Here is a 20,775-nt window from a genome sequence, read left to right as displayed (position 1 = left end):
AGGACTGTACGGCCATAAATTGCTGGAGATATTTTTCATACCTCCATAGAATATTTCTAACCATTTGAACACAATTCCTCGTCGCGCTGAACATTTAGCAGAGGTTTAATTAGAGAAATAAGAACCATTCAAAACGTTTCGCTACTTTGAGTTTCATTGACGCGTGAAATAAGCCCGCTAGATTTTCTCCTTGTTTGACAATACTCACAGCGAGTGGGTGTGCGTGTCGGTGCGATAATTTTGTTGCTGTCAAAGTCGATTCCACGTCAAGAAATTGTTTACATTCTTTATTTTCCATTATCCTAGAAAACGCCGGCGCCTGTAAAAATGGGTAAAAGTTGCTTTGCAGTTCTTATTTTGATCTAGTTTCCATACCGGTATCTCTATTGTCGTTTCAGCGGTGTCAACGACGGTGTCGCTTGTGTTGGCTTCCCTATCAGCCGTGCTGATTTTTTCGGGTATGCAAATGTATCGGCCCTTTTTGGCCTCCTCTCAAATTGCTACCATCTTCGGTGGGTACCTCGGATCGTGGCTTTTTATCCTTTCCCTAACCGTGAGTAATTAGTACCTGTGGTGCCGATGGAATGGATTGCGGTACAGTATGGCATGTTTCTTTCAGGCGGTGTCAAACCTGGAAGCGGTTGTGCTAGGCTACGGATTTCAGGCTAAGTTTTTTCCGGAAGTTTCTTTCTGCCTGATTGTTGCCCTGTTTGCGTGCGGTATGGTGCATCGCGTTTGTGTCACTTCGTGGTAAGTGTATTTACATTTTCAAGTTGTAATTTGGAACTGATAGCAACTTCCATTTTCATAGCGTACTCTTTTCGATTGCGGCCCTTTATTACGTTAACAAAATATCGCACAAAGTACACAACGTTGCGGTACAGGTGGATAGCTATGCTGGGAAGAAAAAGAAAAAATGAATAAGTTCCATTGCGCGGGCTCTATGTAGATTGTATTCACTGCGCTAGAATGCAATTTTGGACTTGCATCACTTAGGTTTAAGATCCATCGCGTATCTCATGCTGTTTGAAAAGCCAACAATCACAGCGAGGTAATACTAATAAAAAAATTAACACTACTAAAAACTGGCCTGATTACATTCGGAGTAGGGTTTTGATTTGAGATCCAAGTAAATAAGCTTGTTTCAGAGACTCTCCTAACATTTAAACACGACCAATAATACCATCGTTCAACACGTTCACCCGTATTCGAGCAATGTCAATGGTTACCACACGGCTGTATAATCAGATGTCGGATGATATGCTATACAAAAGTCAGGTTAACTTGAAGAGCGGCCCCACGATAACTATTTCATTTTTTGATAAGGCATTGATCGTGTTAATGATTAGTATCACTTTAGTTTATCACAAATAAAGTGGCATTCCTTTCGCGGAAAATAGAAAAAATAGTGAAGAATGGTATTCCTTTCGCTTTCATTCGTTATCGTTTATTTTTGAGAATAACATATTTCTTCCTCCCAGCTCCCTTCGTACAAACGTGCCGAAAAGCAAATCCTACGCCCAAACATCATGAGTTAATTCTAATAAAATATATCTACCACCACAAGCAACTTGGCCCACATAAGGTACCGTAGGGTTGAAAAGGTCACTGGTAATACTTTCTCAACCCTACGGTACCTTATGTGGGCCAAGTTGCTTGTGGTGGTAGAGTTTAAGCGTAAAATCGGTATTATCCATTATTACTAATGCTTCTCGTTTCCTCGTTAAAATTTGTTAATGAGAAGTTTTTTCCAAATACAGTATTATAACTTATTGCTGTTGTAAGATGGTTTAGAATAGGTACATATTCCAAACTTTGAACGGATCGTAAAAGTCACTTCCATATTGTACCTTAAACAACAACCTGTCTGTTAACTAAAACGTTAACCTATTCGTTCTTTCAAGTTGTTCACAAAATGATTTTCATTTTCGTTGTCGTTTTTCGGATACATGATCGCCGTAATAAATATGTTGGCTTGCGATTTACATATGTTAACTAATTTTATTAGTCAATTATCTAATTTTTTTTTGCTTGTACAGCGTTACGTTTGCATCCATTATTTTTGTTTTGGTCGATTCCTGGTTAGCATTAGCCATTCAACAGTATGAATTACACTTACCATTCTATATTTTTCTGCAACGTTAGTAGCATTTGCGTGTTTTCTAGCAGTAAAGATTTTGTAATCAATGTATCAATGTATTTAGTGTCTGTTATGTTCTTCGGCCTGGTCTCCCTCCATTCGGCGCTTATCCCGACAACCCGGGGTTGCTTTTTTGATATTCTTTAGAAGTTGGAAGTAAAGCAAACCCAAGGTGATCTTCGGAGATAGCATTCTGCTATGAATTTCATAAAGTTTTATCTACTCTACACCCTCATCTATAACACAAACGACATTGATTGAATATTAAATAAATATTATTTTTTAACATTTTCACAAGCTGATTTTCGGCAGCGATCCACGTCCTTTTTGGACTGTAAGAAATGTAAAGAGACACTGCAATTTGTGTGTGTACTCTCGTATCGGAGCATGGAATGGCAACGGAAAGTTACTTATATCAAGTGTTATGTGGTGCTAAAGGTGGTTTCTTGTGTAAATTGCGGAAAACATTAGGATGTACTTAAAACATTTTTCTTTATCGCGTGATTTTAAACGCAAAAATTAACAAATTTATACATAGTTATATTTTTCAACACCTGTTTGGCTGGATGTGACTAGCTGTTATGATAATACGGAGAAGAAAAAATAACAAATGAAATAACCAAAACGTTCAATAAATGGGTTCTGCTTACACAGTCTAACGGTATGCCTATACACTATTAAAAATCAACATTAATGACACTTGGATAAGAGATGGTTTTGGTATTAAACGCAAAAAAGTAGTATTGTTTATCATATACTCCATACGAAATATCGTTCTCCATTAGAATCCTGAACGTTTGTATTTTCTCCGATATACATATGTCGTGCATTTCGTACTTGGGGCTCTAGGCCATTCGCAAATAACGTATATAGACCGTGCGATCGATATGTATTTGCGCAGTTGGATTAACCGTAATTGCACTCCATTATTGGACAAATGAGCATTTATTCAATGATTCTATCATGTTGTATTATCTTTTTTTGTTTTGTTGTTGTTGTTTTCTTAAACAGGATCCTTGTTATTTTTCTCTTACAGCTAAGCTCACACTTCTCACTCTTATATTAATTTGAATTCCCCCTGTGGTTGTGAGTCTTCTAATCGTTTTTTTTTAAATAACATATATTGAAATGACCCAATACTTCAATTGAAACAATTCATTTGAAGAACAATAATGAAAGTTTTGCAAACCTTCACAAAACAGCTTAGTTTGGATAATTATTTAACAGAGATTCTCGCGTACATAAAACACATCATTTCACGCAATGTACTAGAGCAACAAAAACAAAAAAAATCTGTTGTGATTGATTTTCAATGTCGTCCTCATAGCCTACTTTCACTCCAATGTAATTAATTGCCACGCATTGTCAAACACTCCTCTCGTTATAATATCTTTTTTTTGCTGCATAGCTGCTCGGAGCGTTGCAGGCGATTCGAGGCCGAGGGTTTGGTATTTATTGTGCAGCACAAATTTTTTCGAACAAATCCCATTTTAGTGTCCATCTTTGAGTTTCGTTTCATCCCCGCTTTTACAGTCGGTACAGTCTGTGTAGGCTGTATACTCTACAGGGATTATTAGCGTAGAATGGAAATATACGCATCCTTTTTAGCACGAATATGCTGTTGGCAAAATACATTTTGCAATGCCAATCGAACTAATGGAGCTGGATTTGTTGTGATATTTTAGTTCAGGTTCACTACCAACACATCACATCATCAAACAGATTGTTGAGGGATTTGCAATGCTGTTATCTTCAATATACATTCCCTTTGATATCATCATTCAAATCTACAGCTTTCTACACGTACCCAGTTCATCATTTCTCTTTTGACGATTGTTTGTTGTTGTTTCAGTAATATCTTATAACAATGCAGTCCAAATCATATCCCACTCCAGCATAACCTACTCACAACGCTCTAATAATGACCATTTACTAATGTTTATGTACAGCTATCAAACTATTACTACTAATTTGTCCATCTTCCTGGCAACAGACTATTGGATTCCATTAAATCACCTTTCCTAAAGTGGTTGTGGATTATAATTGAATTTGATTCGGAAACCAGTGGTACAATTTACACATTATACCCTACCTTTCATCATGGAGTGTGTGTGTGTTTTTTACGACAATAATAACGATAACAGAACTATTTACTTAAACATTTAAAACAAATCAACTGCTAACTTTAAATTCCGATGAAACATACACACAACGGAACCGAAACCTTTTGAACTTTTTGATTCATGTCTGCCTATAAACGACTTAAGAATCTAGCATTCTATGGGAGTATCTGTTTGGTTAGATCATTAAAGAGGTTTCTTTACTTCGTATGCTTGAGCAAAACAGAACGCTACTGCGTACTGGAAGTGTTTAAGAAGCTTCAACTTATTTCATGGTGTTTTTCAAATCTCTCTTTTACATGCGTCATGTCCAAATGTCCTACCGCAAATATTACAGAAAAATGAAAAATGCATCTGAAAAATGGAACGAGGCGTTCCAAAAGAAATTTCGCATATGGTGCGATAAGTAAGAATTTATTTCCTTGGAGCAAACCAATTTCGACAATTCGAAATATTATTACAGAATATTAGCCCAAAAAGAAAAGAAGGGTGCACATATTAGTAGTAGAATAGATCTAATACTAAATTGGTTGCTTGGTACTAGAATGAAGTAGTTCAAATGTTCAGGAGATATGCTGATTCTGTTTTCCACAATTTGGATATGTTCAATTAAATTGTTGACTTTGAGGTCACGGAACAAAATAAACATGTCTAGGAATCGAAATACGAAGCGTAGGATACCAAATGTAAATTATTCGATAATAACACAATTCGAGCAATGTCGCCTTCGCGTTGATATTACGATTCATTGAGAGAATGTTTTTACATTTGATATATAATGTTCCGTATTTGGATATGTGTTTAATGAACTATTAACGAAAATGTTGCATTGCATCGACCACCTTTCGGGATGCTTTCTATTAACGTATATTTCGATATGATAGTTCGATATGGAAACGATTCATTGGCAAACGATGATATCAAATGGTCCTATGATATGATACCAAAAGAAATGATACTGTTATGCAACATCACCTGGTTCATGGAGCTTAACAACTATATTAACAACCTTTGTTCTGTAATCATTTCTGTCATTTTGATTACGTAGCATCCATACTTTGGTCCTGCTCCTGCTAGGGAGAAAACACACGTAAACTTCGGAGCAACGTTGCGAGCACATTTGCCAAACATTCCGCGTTCAATGCAAGCTGACCAGCGCCGCTCGGTCCCACCTTAACACATGCTAGTTCCCGGAAGCTCGATGCGACGTCATGTATTTTAAGCACGATGTTGCGGGTTTGAAGTGGTGCTGAGGTGGTGCGCGTCAAATCTTGCGCTAGCTCTGTGATACGCCTGAGAGCTGACAGACAAGCAGTTAAATGTTCGGGCAGGTGGGTAAGATTGGCATCAGACATCGACACGACCAGATGCTTTGATGCGGTGACTAGCTGTAGCGCCTGTTCGGTCAGTTCGTCCCGTGCCTGCTGGAAGCGATCCTCGTCAATCGCAGTGCCTCCGCCGGCTGTTTGTGCAGCAGAGCAGGCAGCTGCCACCTGGTCCAGCTTCACCAGCAATCCGGCCATCGCCACGTCCGTCTTGGCCATTAGTGTATCAACGTTTAATACGTGCCCATTTTTATTGGACAGTATAGGGCTACCCGGGTTACTGAAGGTAGCGTGGGCAACGTTGTTGGAGAACGTACCGACAAGTGCCGGGGAAACTGCTGTTGGTAGAGAAGTTTTGCGTGACAGTTGGGGTGAGCAAAGGAGTGTTAACTGTGCCCTACTGTCCGCCGGAGGATTCTTTAGACAAACCGGTGGGCAGTCGCTGTGCGAACGTTGATGGCCGACTGTGTTCGGGGTGGATAGGTTCGTCTTCTCCGGCACAGACAGCTGCTCGTCCGTACACTGGTGGTTGAATGCCCGGTCGATCTCCCTGTAACAATTCGGATTGCGGTGAAGATGTGGTGACCCTATACCGGCTGTCCGAACGGGAGAGGAGTTAGCGGACAAGGATACAACACCGACGCCACCCGATGGATGATGGTGCTGTAGGTGGTGCGGTAAAGGTGGTATCGGGGGTGATTGGTGATGATGATGTAACTGGTGCAGATGGTTGAAGGTAGCCACATGCGTGTTCTTCAGTATTGGAACTGGGCTGCGCAGGATACAGGGCTTTATAGGTACCGGAGGTAGTGGCGGTTTCTTCGGTGGCAACGTAGCCAGTATCGGTACCGGGGGTGGAGACTGTTCGAAACGAGGTGGCAATGAAGGAGGATCACTGGGACCGAGCTCGTAGTAGTTACCGTTCGCCCGAGCCCCATACATTCCACCGCCGGACGATGGTGGCGAGCGAATGGGCGAACCCAGACGAAGTTGCAACTCTGCGCTCTTTGGAGGTCGCTGTGGAGGACTCGGTTGGTTGATAGTAGCCGTATGAAGGCAGGGTTTCGGAGGAAGCGCCAATGGGATGTCTGAGGAACCTCGTGATTGTTGTGACTGCGGTTGCCTATGTTCATGTTCCGTGTCTCCATTTTGTTTATCCTTCGATTTAGACTTAGCACAACAAGAGAACGGACCTTTCCGGTCTACGGTAGGGTACTCTATGACATGACCATTCGAGACACTACTAGCAACACCATTTATTGTGCTCTTGGTCTCATGTGTTCCATTCGTTTTCTTTTCATTGACCGGCACTGAAACGTCAACAGCTGCCGCGCTATTGCTGTAGAGATCATATTCAGTCGTTCCGGAGGTATTATTTTCCTTCGGTGGATAGTACACTTCAAATCGCGTTGGATCGTACGCATACTTTGCCAATAGCGCACTGGCAATGGCTCCATTGGCCACAGTAGATGGTATCGATGTTCCATTAGTGGTAGCCGCACGGGGTCTTGGGATTGGCCCATCAGTATCGTAGTTAAGATTCTTCAAAGTATTAATATTATTGTTCGTGCTGACAGTTGCGCTCGGTTTGGGGATGGTATGGTTTTGAACGGGAAGTCGTACATATAAGGGATTCTGGGAATCAGGTCCGGTCGTTTCGTTTCGATCACTCAGTCCGGGCGGTGGAGGGATAATGTATGAAAGGATTTCCTCTGGTGTCAGTTCGACGGCCGGAGTAATCTTCTGAGTTGGGGGCTCTATTGTTACCTGTTTGAGAAACTCTTCGAAATCACCAGCAACCAGATTGGAAGAAGCAGTGGTATTGTTTGAAGAGCTCGTTCCGGTTCTGGAGCTGCTCGATCCGGTGTCTTTACTCACTCCTGTACCATCATCAAAACCGCTAGGAGGAACGCTCAGCACATTTAGATTATCCAGTTCGTCTGGGGTCTGTGGAGGAGGGATCGATCTTAGATCGATAATATCAGGATCCGTTTCAATAATAGAATCATCGCCAAGCAGCTCGTAACCATATAGGTCGGCTAACTTCTTCGCGGCCAAGTCCGTACCATCTGTACCAAGCTCACTCGCCGTACTAGCTTCTTTGAGTTGGCGAAGATAATCCTTCAAGCTCATGTCACGTCCTTCGTTTCCACTGTCCGGACTGTGCAATCCAAAGCTGGTGCGAATAGATTTGTTCCGCAGATTGGAGGCACTATTTGCGGTTCCGTGCTGGTTCAATTGTAGCACCTGTTGCTGTGGATTTTGTTGCTGTAATGGATTGGAGCTTTGTGTCGTCTTATGTATGGGGGAACTGTTCGGTGTGTAAAGAGATTCGGAGTCACTTTCACTCTGAGATAGATCGTTGCCCAGCGCTTGCAGATCGCTTAGTATCTGACTAAGTCCGGACAATTTTCTCTGGGTTTTTGGTGTGTTTTGTGCCGAACCGGTCATAGTCTCGAGTTTACCATTCAACTCACTGAACGGCGCAGTATAGATCGAGCTAAGCCCTTTCGCAATACCGTCCAAACCTTGGTTTATCGTTTCGGTCAACAGTGTCAAAGAGTCGCTGTGCTTCAGTACACCGGGACCATCCTCGTTCGAGCTTTGTTTGCTGCTGTTCAGACTTTCACAATCACTGTCGTCTACATCAACTGAAGTTTCACGCCAGAAGTTCAGTTTGCCTCCCGGTTTTACATCGAACTCGTGCCCGTAGTCACCGTGTTCGTTTAGGTAGCGTTCTGAGTTTTCGACCATCTTTTGCATTTCTGCAACACGGCGAAGTACCTCTTCGTTGCGTGCCTCAGACACAGCCATCGGGACGCCCCCGATTTTTCCACTGAGCGATCCATCCTTTGTAATGCGCATATCCTTACCGTTCGGCTCGAAATCATAATCTTGTAGACTGGGTCGAGTATTTTTATTTGAGATTCGCGCACTGTTTGCATTGCGGTCACACTCGTCCGAGCGGCTAGAGGAACTAATCGATCCGGTAGCGCTACGAAAACCGGTAGAATGGTACGGTGGTGGCATCAGGAATGCTATGCTGTGTGTAGGCTTCTCGGAGGGTAAGTAGCTCCAGCCATTGCTGACAACCGTGTGCTGTGAGAGATACGGAGGCGCAATATCCTCAATTTGTGTTTCACGCTCTTGCTCCAATGGAAGCTCTTTGCCTATTGCGTAAAGAGGAAATCACACAAAACATGCGTTAAGTAAAAATATATCTTCCTTTGAACTAACAATTATTTAAAAAAAAACGGCGAATTTCCTTCAGGCGAAATTCTTCCTTACCGGCCATAAGTCGATAGTAGCCCGCCAGTACGATTGCAAACTCGGACGCATCACGATCTTCCATCGAGAAATTTATTACTCGATCAGGACTTATAAAGACGGTTACTGTGTTGGACACGTCATCATCGCGCGTTACAACCACACGGATAAGTTCCTCGAGATTACAGATCGGTTGAGGCTGCAATGAATGTTAAAAAGAATACTTATATTATATATTGATATATCGTACATCGTCGTTATATATCGTACAAGCCAAATGGTATGTTCCGAAGAAATGATTCATTACATCAACAACGAAGAAAACAAAGTATAATTAAATAGATAAAAAAAACATCGCATAAATTCAAACAAAATGTTCGCTACATTCATTAAAGCATTATAGGCAGAGTTTTAAATGATAACAACAAATGTGGAATAGCCTTTACACGAACGCAATTATCACCATCTGATAAACTCTTTAGAAAATGTTTTACTCCTTACAGTATTATTGGAGCACCGGTGGCGTACAAATCCGCACGGATATTTTTTCTTCGCTCAAATGTATGAGTTACTCATTGATACATCCATCCTTATTAATAGCACGACAAGCATATAAAGTTGTACATTTCCGGTCATGGTGAATTGTTAGGAAAGTAAAAAAAAGCTTCTATTGCTATCCCAAACAAAGTTGTGCTTTCTCAAAACGAAAGATAAAACTCCGTGAGATAAATGAGGTGTCAGTCGCTCTGGCTAGGTTTACCGCTTTGCTGCTTTTAAGGCAAATTATCTCCTGCAAACTCAGTGAAACGCGCTAAGATTTCCCAAGAATCAATCATTGCCCGTTTAGTGCGATCCGTCAGGTCGTTTAGGTAGGTAGGTCGTCGTTTTGGAGTTTGTTGAAAAGTTTCGAGGAAAGTTTTGCTTGGCAGATCGTTTATATCATTCGTACCGTGCATGGTATGCCCTCCGGATGGCAAAGGGATGTTGTATGTGAAATCCCTTAGTTGGATTTGTTGCACGAGGTACACACGCACTCTTTGGTATACACATACTTTGCTCCCTGTATTTGGGCAAATTGATTTAATCCATTCACGAAAAACGTCTACCCACTCTTACCCGCCAGGCGTTTATGTGTGCGGATAAAGTTTTTCATCTGCCAGAGATAGATTTTTCTGGAGGTGGTAACGTACGATGAATGTACATCCTCAACCACCAACCTCTCTCTCTAAACTGTTCACTACAATGAAGCAGCTGCATTAGCCTGTACCGAGTGACGAGAGCCGATGTGCAAAAAGAGACGATTTCGCTATAATCGGAAAACTTTTAAAACATCCGGTACGTATGGTACGAACTAGTTATGCGCTTAGTAACGTTATTCCAACCATCGAAGAATATAGGTGAAGAATTAATAAGACTATGTGAAAGAAATTTGATATTTCCACCGATCAAAACATGCAAAAATCATTTCGTAGTAGAGGACAATACTGGGTGCTTTGAGTTATGAACAGGGATCTTTTTCCGAAGAATATTTCCTCAGTACAGATGCTGCATGTTATACCTAATCATATAGCGCTACGTTTACAATTTGAATAAATTGTCTCAAAGTTTCTTATGTAAGTTGTTTTCAAACCGTGCTTGCTTACATTCTTGATTTAAACATTTGTTTTTAATAAGTTTTTTTAAAGCCCACAATTTAAATTGATGAAAAACACAGCGACCTATAGATATACTTAACTTTGAATTAAATGCGCATGTTCTATTTAATTATTGTGTATTTAATTACCAAGAACTACGAAGTTTAGCAAGTTGGTAAGCAATTAAAATAACAAAAGATTAAACCTCTATCATCATAGATTGAGTCTCGCACGGAACTGCACGGGAACTCACTGATTAACGTCACCAATCACGATCGTCACCATCAAAACCTGTATAATTACCATCGATTTTAAGACTAATGTCTCAGTAAACAGTATTTTCCCGAGCTAAACAAATCGGGCTTCCGGTTCGCGTTAGTAGTAGCAACCGCCGGAGGCAGTCGTCGATCAATCCCGCTGCAGGGATTACTGGCGTTACTGTTGCTGTGTGGTGAAAAATGCTCTCTGCTAGCAAATTCCAGCAAAACTGTACCATGGGAAGGGAATGGAAGCAAAGTTAAACAGTGCCCAGTAAATCAGCGAATTTTTGGGAAAGATTGGGGGTGTTTGGTTGTCAAGCGCAAGGTTTGATCATGGTTGTTTTGCAGGTCGTGGTTGTAGTCGACCGGAAATTCGCTCAAGCAATGGCATACGCAACCCCCATACATAAACACGCGTACATCCTAACTGGGAGCTTGGTACGGTGCGTGGTGGATAATAAATTCTCATTAAATATTTGCCCTAGATTTTCGTTAACAGATCGCGGAGTGCACCGCGGTTCCCATCACACCATTCTACACCGTACTCCGTTGGGCTAAGTTTCTGCCACGTAACGGGTCGAATCAACTCGGCAATCCTGGCCAGTGGGGAAATCCTGTTGACCAGGTGCAGGGCGAAGTAAGGGCCAAGAAATTACGCAGCCAGGCATACCTACAACCCTCGAAAGTTGTTGTGGAAGGGACTACTGGTACAAGGGTCCTGAAAGTTGGTGCTTAATTACACCTCGCGGGCAAATTAGATGTTGCTAGGACGCGTGGGCAGGGAGTGTGAAAGTTTCGATGGTGGCGGGGTTTTCGGTATTTTGGTTCTGTTTTAATGGAGGTGGTCAGGGAGAGCAGTATCAACGGGATGTTTAATTCTTTTGTTGCGCCATGGTGTGAGAATTCGTTCAAAGCTGATTGATGGCTTCATGCAAGCTTTCGTAAACATTTTTTTCCGTTGTCAATGATTGTAGCTGATAATTCCAATGGATATGAAGTGTAAGATAAAATAAATTCTAAACAACTTACCACCGTGTTGCGTACACCTGCTATTTGACTTAATCCGAACCGTGGACTAACGAGCAGTACCCGTTCGACACCGTCTCGTTGATTGGTACTGAAACACTTGGCCCCATAGCTGGGTAGTCCCGATATGATGTCTAGGTAGTGAATTTTAGCCTACCGAAACAGAAAAGCAAAGTCCGGTATATGATCATGCCAGCACTTGGGCCAGTGTGTCTAGTTTACCTGCAGCTGAGTGAGTGTTTTGGTCGACGAGCCGGTCATCTGTGAATTAAGCTTCAGAAAGTGGCCTAATAGCCGTCGCAGCTCCTTCCGTTTCATTCCTTCGATTAGTGAAGCAGGCACAAAGCGATCCAGTCCAAACTCTCGTCTGTGGGTGTATGAAAGAGATAGAGAGAGGGATAAAGAAAAATAAATACAAAAATTGTGCTAACTCTATTTCAGCAGAACCGCTTGCTCAAATGAAATTGAAAAGTTTCAGACTTGAAAAACAATAATTAAAAACTTTTCTGATAAGAAATGGATCTGTGACATTAAATCAAACAGCACCATCTATCAGCCAGGTATAAAGACTGCCTTTAACCCTTGGAACAGTAAATAAGACACTTTTTGACTGAATTTTCACCAGGGATTGTTTTACATGCTGCAAAATAGTTTTATGCGCATTCTGCATTGAAAACTTTTAATTTACCGCCTTCAGACTAACAACCAAATAAGAAAAAAAACAAGAAATCTCTACATGCAATACAAAAAAATCTTAACCAAAGTCATCCTCCCCAAGTTCCTAAACCACACACATAGTTTGTGACACCCTTCTGCAACCCCGTTCGTCCACGGTCCAATTCCATTTGCAACTGCAAATATTTGTCCTCAGGAAGGCGTGCTTTTTCTTCTTTTGTTCCACAAATCTGGACGTCTTTGTGTGGCGTGGGAAGAAATCGTGTCGAAACTTTCCCGTCAGCAACCCTCCATCAGGAGCAATGGATGGGATGGGCTGATCTGTGAAGTAGTAGAAGAAAGTATCCCAAATGCCGGAACACTTTCACAAATTGAACTAATTGCAGGCATGTCAGGACGGAAGCGATGGGAATGGCAAGTCATTGTTCCAAGTTGAACTCATAGTCGCGATGAAAACTGAACTTTTGGTAACTCTCGCACCTTGCCTTACACCACATACCACCTTTAAAAGCGTTAAGAAAACCAAACCGAACTTTTTCTTATCAAACCGGGAATGAGGCAACCAGTATGCGAATATGTTTTTAAGAAAAGTGTTATTAGTTATGGGAACTTTTTCCAAGAAGAAGAAGCATGTGCTTTGAAGTGTAAATAAGAAATATTATTTGTATACTTCGAAACGGAGCTTCGAACTTCGTGTACGGAGACTTAACTCGGAAGGAAGCTAAATAAAATGGAATATGTTTTTAAGTCAATCGCATAGTATAACTGGTAGTGCACAAATCAATAACATGTTAGAGTTTTGTTGAATGTCAGGCCCGGCCATCCATTATTGAAGTAATTTATCTCGATAACATACTTAAACTATCCTATCGTAAGCATACTTACTCAACAGTTTTTACAGTTAATTTTGTGGGTGAAATGTTGTTTGCTAACGCGTGCTGATGCATGTGCAGGGCGGCCAGCCGTAGGGCCACCTCTGGTTGTAGCTCTGGAGCAAAGCGTTCCTGCGTGACATCATTGCAGCACTGCAAAAACAGATAGTCCAACGCGTTGAGGTCCTTTTGAGCGAGGGCAGCGGCTGACACGGGCACAAACGTTACCCGAAACAGGCAACGGAGTTTGTGAGCGCCCGGCCTTGCCGCTATCTGTTATGGAAATAAATGGCAAAACAATTTAAAATGATTGTTTCGTAGATATAATGTTGAAATGTACAGATTATATTCATGTACCTATTATATACTATTTATTTGCTACAAAAATCCTTTACAATGCACCAATTACAATTATGTGTATGATTTAGTGTTAGAGACTTTTGATATGAAACTGTCATAATATTGTAGTAGTCAAGGACAGTACATTCATAATTTTATGTTTGGTGTAGATAAGAGTGTTTTTTGGAAGATGATAATAATTGCTTCATTACATGAACAAAACATACAGGCATACTGTACTACAAGAAATCACCATAATATAAATCAAACTACAAGTAAATAAAAGAATCTAACGTAACAAGTATCTACAAGGATGTGGAATACAGCCTTTGGTCAGTGTAAAAGAATAAAAAAAAAATATTTGAAATTTCAATCTGTTCGTTTGCACAGGGGTAAAGTCATACAAAAGAAAACTGCTTTTACTCTCGTAATGGATTTTCAATTAGAGATTGGTATTTTCTCGATTCATTCATTTTTCAATGCCGACCCCAATATGCTGCAAAGGCCAAATTCAAAAAGATTGATGAACTAGCGACTGAACAATTACCAAGAATGTATATGTGTGCGCGTAAAATGCGTGCGTGTGTGTGAAAGAGTATGCTAGTAATTGGTTCTCGAAATTCCGACATCCGCTAATACTTACCCGGGCCACCGTTTCTTGCGGATCCAGCAGCGTAAGCTTGTTCCGCTTCAGACTTTTCACGTGTTCCACCACGAGACTGAAATGCTCACCGGCGGTTAGGCATAACTTATCGCGTAACGAAGTAACAACATTCTGTTCAGGAAATACCAACAGGTTCAAGCAACACGTGGAACGAGGAAAATGAGAGCAACAAAAAAAAAGAACAAACAAAAAGAGATCAGTACTTCTGGAAAGAGCAAACTGAACCATTAGTTTGTGGTTGGTTTGAATTCGAACTGTTCTCTTTTTACGCTTGCTTTAAACAATCTCATTTTGGCTGATAAGAACGTTTCCGTCAAGGATAATGAATGTGCTTAAGGCGATCCGAGTGTCTATTGGCAGGTTTCGAATCCGTAAACTCACTATACGTACCTGTACAGTGGTAGTTGAATCGTATTTGAACGATTTGGTTTGACCATTCTCGAGGAACACTTTCAGCACGTTTGCCATCGGTGGCACGCACAGATCGCCGAGGGAAAAGGCAGATGGCTGTGAATGATAAAAGAAAAAAAAAACAAAAAAAAGTTGCCAATAAAACAGGATAATTTGAATAGCTTTTGTAATGGAATGTTGCGCTTCTTGTGCAAAACATTCCCACATCCCACTCCTACCGGGGCCAGCATTTAATTATCTTTGCGTTGTGAAACATTTCTAAAGAAACAATCACACTTATCTGATTGTGGTGTGAATCATGCAAAGGCAACAGTGCAGAAAAAGCCAACCCATCTTATAAACGTTGGAATTGGGGGAAAAATGTTAAAATATCTCTAACATTGCCAGTGCACAGTATGGCTGCGGGCGGGAAACCCAACTGTTTGAACGGGAAATTAATTAATCTCCGGAAAGAACTTCCTTCTGCCTTGTGGGAAATGAAAAAAAAAATTGTATGAAAAACCCAACTGGGATTGGAAGGAAGTTGTGTTAAAGAAATCGGACGTAGGATTTCGCGTGCTCTTACATCTGAATAGTTTGTTCTAAAGCAACAGCCATTTCATTGCGGCTGGATTTAAAATATTGCCCAAAGCCATTGCCAAGATATGCAGTAGGAAACGGTGTGACCGACCACTTGCCAGAGGTTGCCCAAACACTCTCCCAGTCTGAGGCAACGTTGATAACATTGTTTCGTTGCATTTATTCCCCACTTCCGGTTTTGTCCCCAGGACGGTTTATCCGGTGCCAAAGTCAACCGTTGGTTCAGTTGGTCAGAAAGTCATCCGAAAGCTTTTTGGGAAACTTTCCGTACCCGGAGAGCCTGCCTCGTGCTCACTCTACTGCAGGGAGTCTGGATGTTGAAGGATAATACTGTGGGCAGAAATTTGCCAGATTAATTATTCAGTAACCGATTCCAGAAGAGTTAGACGAGGAAACAGATAGAGAGAGTGAAAGAGGTGATTGAAGAGGTGGAACAAAATAGCATTGACTGTATGCGACTGTACTCAGATAGGCCGCTGGATGGAGTTTTGCATCGGTGCGAGTTTCAATTGCAAAGCAGAAGTTTTTTGAAGGGCACCATAGAAGTGGAGTAAAGCTAGATGCGGTAAAATTTGTGGCATTTAAATATTTATTTACTACCATGCAAGCATATTGCGTGCTATAGGTAGTAAACAAAACATTTGCTTCACGGAATGCCAACTAAAATTTGATGTGTTATATACGATACATATACGATTGCATATACGTATACGTTATATACGATAATATACATTCGCATAACTTCTTATTTATTTTTTTTAACATGTTACGCAATTATTAATAATTTATCATATAATTAAATATACTGTGACACACAATATTACGTTATTACCAGCTACCCTATTTGGCTACATGAAAACATAATTTACATAGATTTTACATAAATTACTTATAAAAGATATTCAATACTTCAAATATTTCAATTGCTATATTTTATTATAATCTGTTAGCGCAAAGGATAATTAGCATTCAATATTTTAAAAAAGAATCCTGCTTTACACAAAAATATTTGCTAGAAATTAAAACTTATAAATAAACGCTAATACATTTATTCAACCGTTCATAACTCAGCTTGATGCTCTGACCTATACCAATTCAATACAAAATTGTTTCGATTAAGATTCGTATAAAATGCTCCACGTCATTTGAAAATTTTAACAAGAACATTTCTTTTATACAATGATGAGTCGAGGCTCGATGAGGTGTTTATTCGTTCGTTGTTCGCACAAAAAGAGATCGATTATAGCGGTTACCGATCGTACAACGTTATTCCTCCGACACACACGTGCGCACATGCACTTATATGTGTCGTGCCGTTCGTTTAAAACACGTAGTCCTCTTCTATGGTCCTCTATCGATATGCCCTTTCCTTGGCATATAACTCCTCCGGGGGTAAGAGTCGAGACGTCCTCGTCTGACGAGTGCAGTTGTTCATAAGGCTCATCATTACATAAATTTTTCATATCATTTTTTCATAAACGTTATAATAGGTAATCTTAATTCTAGCCCTACCTAATCCCTAATCATTATTTTACCGCTTAAGGACGAAGGAAGATAAATTCGCTGGTATACTTTCAAGATTTTACAAAAATAAAGTCTGAAAATATGGTTAATTCTTGTTTCTGTAGTTAACAATCGGAATACATAACATTTCATAACATATTAGACTATAAATATAACGATAAAGTAATTTTAGAAAGTTCATTCAATTCTTAAGGTTTTGAGTCGTTTTATCTTACTCTTATGCCTTTTTACTCCTCTAATATTTTCAAACGTTTTTTCTTTAACATTTTTAGCTTTAGTTTTAATCGCTCTTGGTTGAGTTTTTGTCCTGATGTTTGGAACTACGAATACGTCTGCGGACTCCGTAATAGAGGGTGGAGATGTTTTCTTGATATTTTTGTTCAATTGTCGTTTAACCGCGTTCTCTAAATTATGTTTGGCATCAGAAAAAAGACGATTTGATGTTTCTAAAATCATTGCTGGGTTGTCTTGATTTGTTTGGTTGAATGTAAGTTCATTTGGAGTGAACTTAGTGGCAGAATGAATTGTATCATTGTATAACGCTACTGCTATTCTTATCATGGATTTTACATCATAGCCTTCATACTTGCTTTTGTTTGTATTGTAAATTTCAGTGATTGTGCTATGTGTTCTTTCGATCTGTCCATTTGATTCCGAGCATGACGCATATTTCAATGCCACTCCTAAAGAACCTAAGTAGTTTTTCAGTTGAGTCGATCTAAAGGTTGTTTCGTGATCTGTTATAATCTCTTTTGGTAAGCCGTATTGCGCAAAATACTGAGTAAGCTTTCTTTGTACTTGAATGATATTCTTATTCTTGATATGTAACATTTGAAGATGTTTAGAAAAGGAGTCTATTAATGACAAAAAACTGGTATTGTTAATGATATAAATATCCATGTGTATCCTTTCTAAAGGCTTGTTGGTTATTGGTCGTGGAGATATCTTTATGTTGTACGGTTTGCGATCGAACTTATGAATGTTGCATATTTCGCAGTTATTGGTGAAGAATTTTATCTGTTTTTGCATATTTGGAAAGAAATAAGCCCGTCTAAGCTTACATTCAACTTCTGAAATGCCGCGATGCGCTCTGTTATGTTCTGTACTAATGAGAAAATCTTGTTTTTGTGTATCAGGTACATCTTCAACTATTGTTTGTGTTATGATGAAATGACCTTTGATGGAGAAATTATTTTTGAACGTATCTTGTACTAGCTGAATCATGCTTTCTGGGGCATCGATTGCAGTTTGTTTACCATTATGGATACTTTGCAAATGACGCCTAATATCCTCCATTTCGAAACTGTGTTTAGTTACAATTGTCCTACGGAAGTTCGGGAATGGAGTTTCTTTTACAATCGATGGTTCCGTATCTGATTTTTTGAAAATCAACTGATTTCGGTAATAATTAATAGGCCTCTTCGTCATATGCATGAAATGATCACTAGAATCTTGAGCTGAATGAATGGTCTCAAATGAATCAGTTGTTTCAGAATTGATAATTTCCAAGGAGTGCTTTTTAACGTTACAATGATTTTGAGCCAACGTTTCATTCATATTTGTTTCTTGGGGTATTCTACTAAGGGCATCGGCCACAACATTAGTTTTGCCTTGTTTGTACTTTACTTCGTAGTTATAATCTTCTAACTCTAAACGCCAGTTGAGTATTTTTGAATTTTTGAACGATGTTTTTATAAAAACTAGTGGTTTGTGATCAGTTACGAGAGTAAACTTGCTTCCATAAAGATATGCTTTGTATTTTCTAATTGCCCAAATTATAGCAAGGGCCTCCTTCTCGGTGGTTGAATAATTACATTCCGTTTTGTTTAACGTTCTGCTAGCGAATGCTATTGGCCTTTCTTTGTTGTCTTGCACTTGCGACAAAACTGCACCGAGTGCAAAATTACTAGCATCCGTTGTTAATATGAAAGGTAAATCGAAATTAGGATAAGCTAATACTTGATCTGAGGTAATGATATTTTTGAGTTCATTAAAAGCTTTCAGAAAGTTTTCGTGTCCATAGTTTATGATTGCATCTTTTTTAAGGCAGTTGGACAAAGGTTTAGAAATTTTTGCATAGTCGCGAATAAATTTTCGATAGTAACCTGTTAACCCTAAAAACTGTTTAAGCTCTGTTTGAGTTGTGGGCAACTTCCAGTTTGAAATTTTGTCTATGATTTCGGGGTTGGGTTTGACACCTTCTGAGGTTATTATGTGACCTAGAAAATATGATTCTTTCTTCAGAAACTCACACTTATCTAATTGTATCTTTAAATTGAAATTTGCTAGTCTTTTGAGAACGGTATCTAAATTTTGTAAATGAGAAGTTAAATTACTGCCAATAACAATAATGTCGTCTAAATAGACAAAACAAATAGAACCTATAAGTCCAGTTAGTATATGATTCATCATTCTTTGGAAAGTTGCGGGTGAATTTTTCAAGCCAAATGGCATCCTAGTAAACTCAAAGTGGCCATGTCCGGTAGAAAATGCAGTTTTTTCCTGATAAGCAGGATCCATTTGAATTTGATGGAACCCGGACTTCAAATCTAATGTTGTGAAATAAGATGACTTTCCCAAGTTATCGAGAATCTCGTCAATTTGCGGTATAGGGTACCGATCGCTTATTGTTTTCTCGTTTAGTTTACGGTAATCTATAACGACCCTTATTTTTTTTTTGCCTGAGGCATCGTTCTTTTTTGGCACCACCCAAATGGGTGATGAATAAGGACTGCTAGAGTGAACAATTATTTCATTATCGAGCATTTCTTGAATTTGTTTGTCTACTTCTGATTTGAAATGGTGTGGGAAACGGTAAGATTTCGTATAAGTTGGTTCGTTATCTTTTGTGATTATTTTGTGTTTTATAACACTTGTAGATGAGAGTTTCTCTCCTTCTTTTAACAGTACTGAAGAGTTTTGAATAATTGTTTTAAGCAAACGTTCTTTTTCTAACGGCGAAAGATGTTCTGTTCGTATCAATGATTCTATGATTCTTTTATTTACCTCTTCACAATTCCGTATGGGAATAGGAGTAATGGTTTCAAAGTTGTTCACATTTAAATCAAAAGTTCTTAAATTTGTTGGTTGATTTTGATGATAACTTAGAACGTTAACAGTTGATTTGCCTTTTTCAGCTTTATATAAACCTGGCTTAATTAAACAACCTTTGTAAAGAATTTGAAAGGATGGTACTAACCAATCTCCATTTTTTAAAGTATTAATTGTAATCAAATGATTGAACAGTTTTCTTGATGGAAAATACTTGAAAAAAGGAATAGTAACTTCGTTAATAATAATCACTTCTTTTGCATAGTTGATTACAGAGTTGTTTTTGGCTAGATATTTTGAACCTATTATTCCATCAAAGAAGTTGTGGAAGTCCAGTAAATAGAACTTTTGTTTTGGTAATCCAAAACCAAGAAGATTAATTGTTCCCTTTCTATCTATGGGATGTTCACCCGTAATGTTTTTTATACATGTGTTATTTATCGGCACGGTTAAATGTTTTGGAATAATACCATTTCTCAAAATATTTTGGTTGGATCCAGTGTCTATTAACAGTTTTAAATTTCTTTTGGTTTTCGTATTCACACAATTTAAATATGGAAGAAAGTCTACGGAATTTTGGTTCTTGTTGTCACCTCCCAAAAATTTGCCAAGATATCATCTTCTTCGTTACTTGAATCTTCAGCTTCAAGCAATGGTATTTCATTATTATTCAAAAAATTCTTATTGGTTGTGAGCCGACTTTTAGTTGATGTATCAACTTCCATTTTTTCTGTTGGAGCTTTGTACTGAGTTTTCCTAGGAAAGTTAGTTTGAACATTTGGTAGAGTTGTCCCCTGTGTATTTGTAAAAATCTTTTTACCATTTGCATTAGGTGCATAATTGTTCATTGTTCTGTTTGGTATAGCCGATTTCTGATGTTTCACTTCG

The 20,775-nt window shown here is 39.3% G+C and overlaps 2 protein-coding genes across 2 annotated transcripts in view; one reads left to right on the top strand and one right to left on the bottom strand.

The window, feature by feature from the left end:
* Window positions 1–385: 385 nt before the first annotated feature.
* Window positions 386–920, top strand: LOC128715166 (protein KRTCAP2 homolog). The gene is made up of 3 exons (XM_053810051.1): window positions 386–553; window positions 620–750; window positions 812–920. The coding sequence occupies exons 1-3, from the start codon at window positions 461–463 to the stop codon at window positions 918–920; spliced, it is 333 nt and encodes a 110-aa protein (XP_053666026.1). The 5' UTR covers window positions 386–460.
* Window positions 921–5,333: 4,413 nt separating this feature from the next.
* Window positions 5,334–20,775, bottom strand: part of LOC128719218 (uncharacterized) — a 62,073-nt gene continuing 46,631 nt past the window's right edge. Inside the window, exons 5-11 of the mRNA XM_053812841.1 lie at window positions 14,713–14,829; window positions 14,302–14,433; window positions 13,333–13,592; window positions 11,995–12,139; window positions 11,776–11,925; window positions 8,874–9,051; window positions 5,334–8,755 (exon numbers count right to left, since the gene is read on the bottom strand). Coding sequence (XP_053668816.1) covers window positions 5,334–8,755; window positions 8,874–9,051; window positions 11,776–11,925; window positions 11,995–12,139; window positions 13,333–13,592; window positions 14,302–14,433; window positions 14,713–14,829 — 4,404 coding nt within the window. The remainder of the gene's footprint in view (window positions 8,756–8,873; window positions 9,052–11,775; window positions 11,926–11,994; window positions 12,140–13,332; window positions 13,593–14,301; window positions 14,434–14,712; window positions 14,830–20,775) is intronic.

This window comes from Anopheles marshallii, chromosome 2 (assembly GCF_943734725.1).
Source record: "Anopheles marshallii chromosome 2, idAnoMarsDA_429_01, whole genome shotgun sequence".
NCBI lineage: Eukaryota > Metazoa > Arthropoda > Insecta > Diptera > Culicidae > Anopheles > Anopheles marshallii.
The sequence above is the reverse complement of the archived record's forward strand: the minus strand, read 5'-3'. Positions and strand labels throughout refer to the sequence as shown.

Excerpts from the sequence above, each read along its gene's own strand:
- LOC128715166 (XM_053810051.1), top strand. The coding sequence starts at position 461 with ATGCAAATGTATCGGCCCTTTTTGGCCTCCTCTCAAATTGCTACCATC. Across the intron at positions 554-619 it reads TTTTTATCCTTTCCCTAACC|GCGGTGTCAAACCTGGAAGC; the intron begins GTGAGTAATTAG and ends TGTTTCTTTCAG. Across the intron at positions 751-811 it reads CGCGTTTGTGTCACTTCGTG|CGTACTCTTTTCGATTGCGG; the intron begins GTAAGTGTATTT and ends CCATTTTCATAG.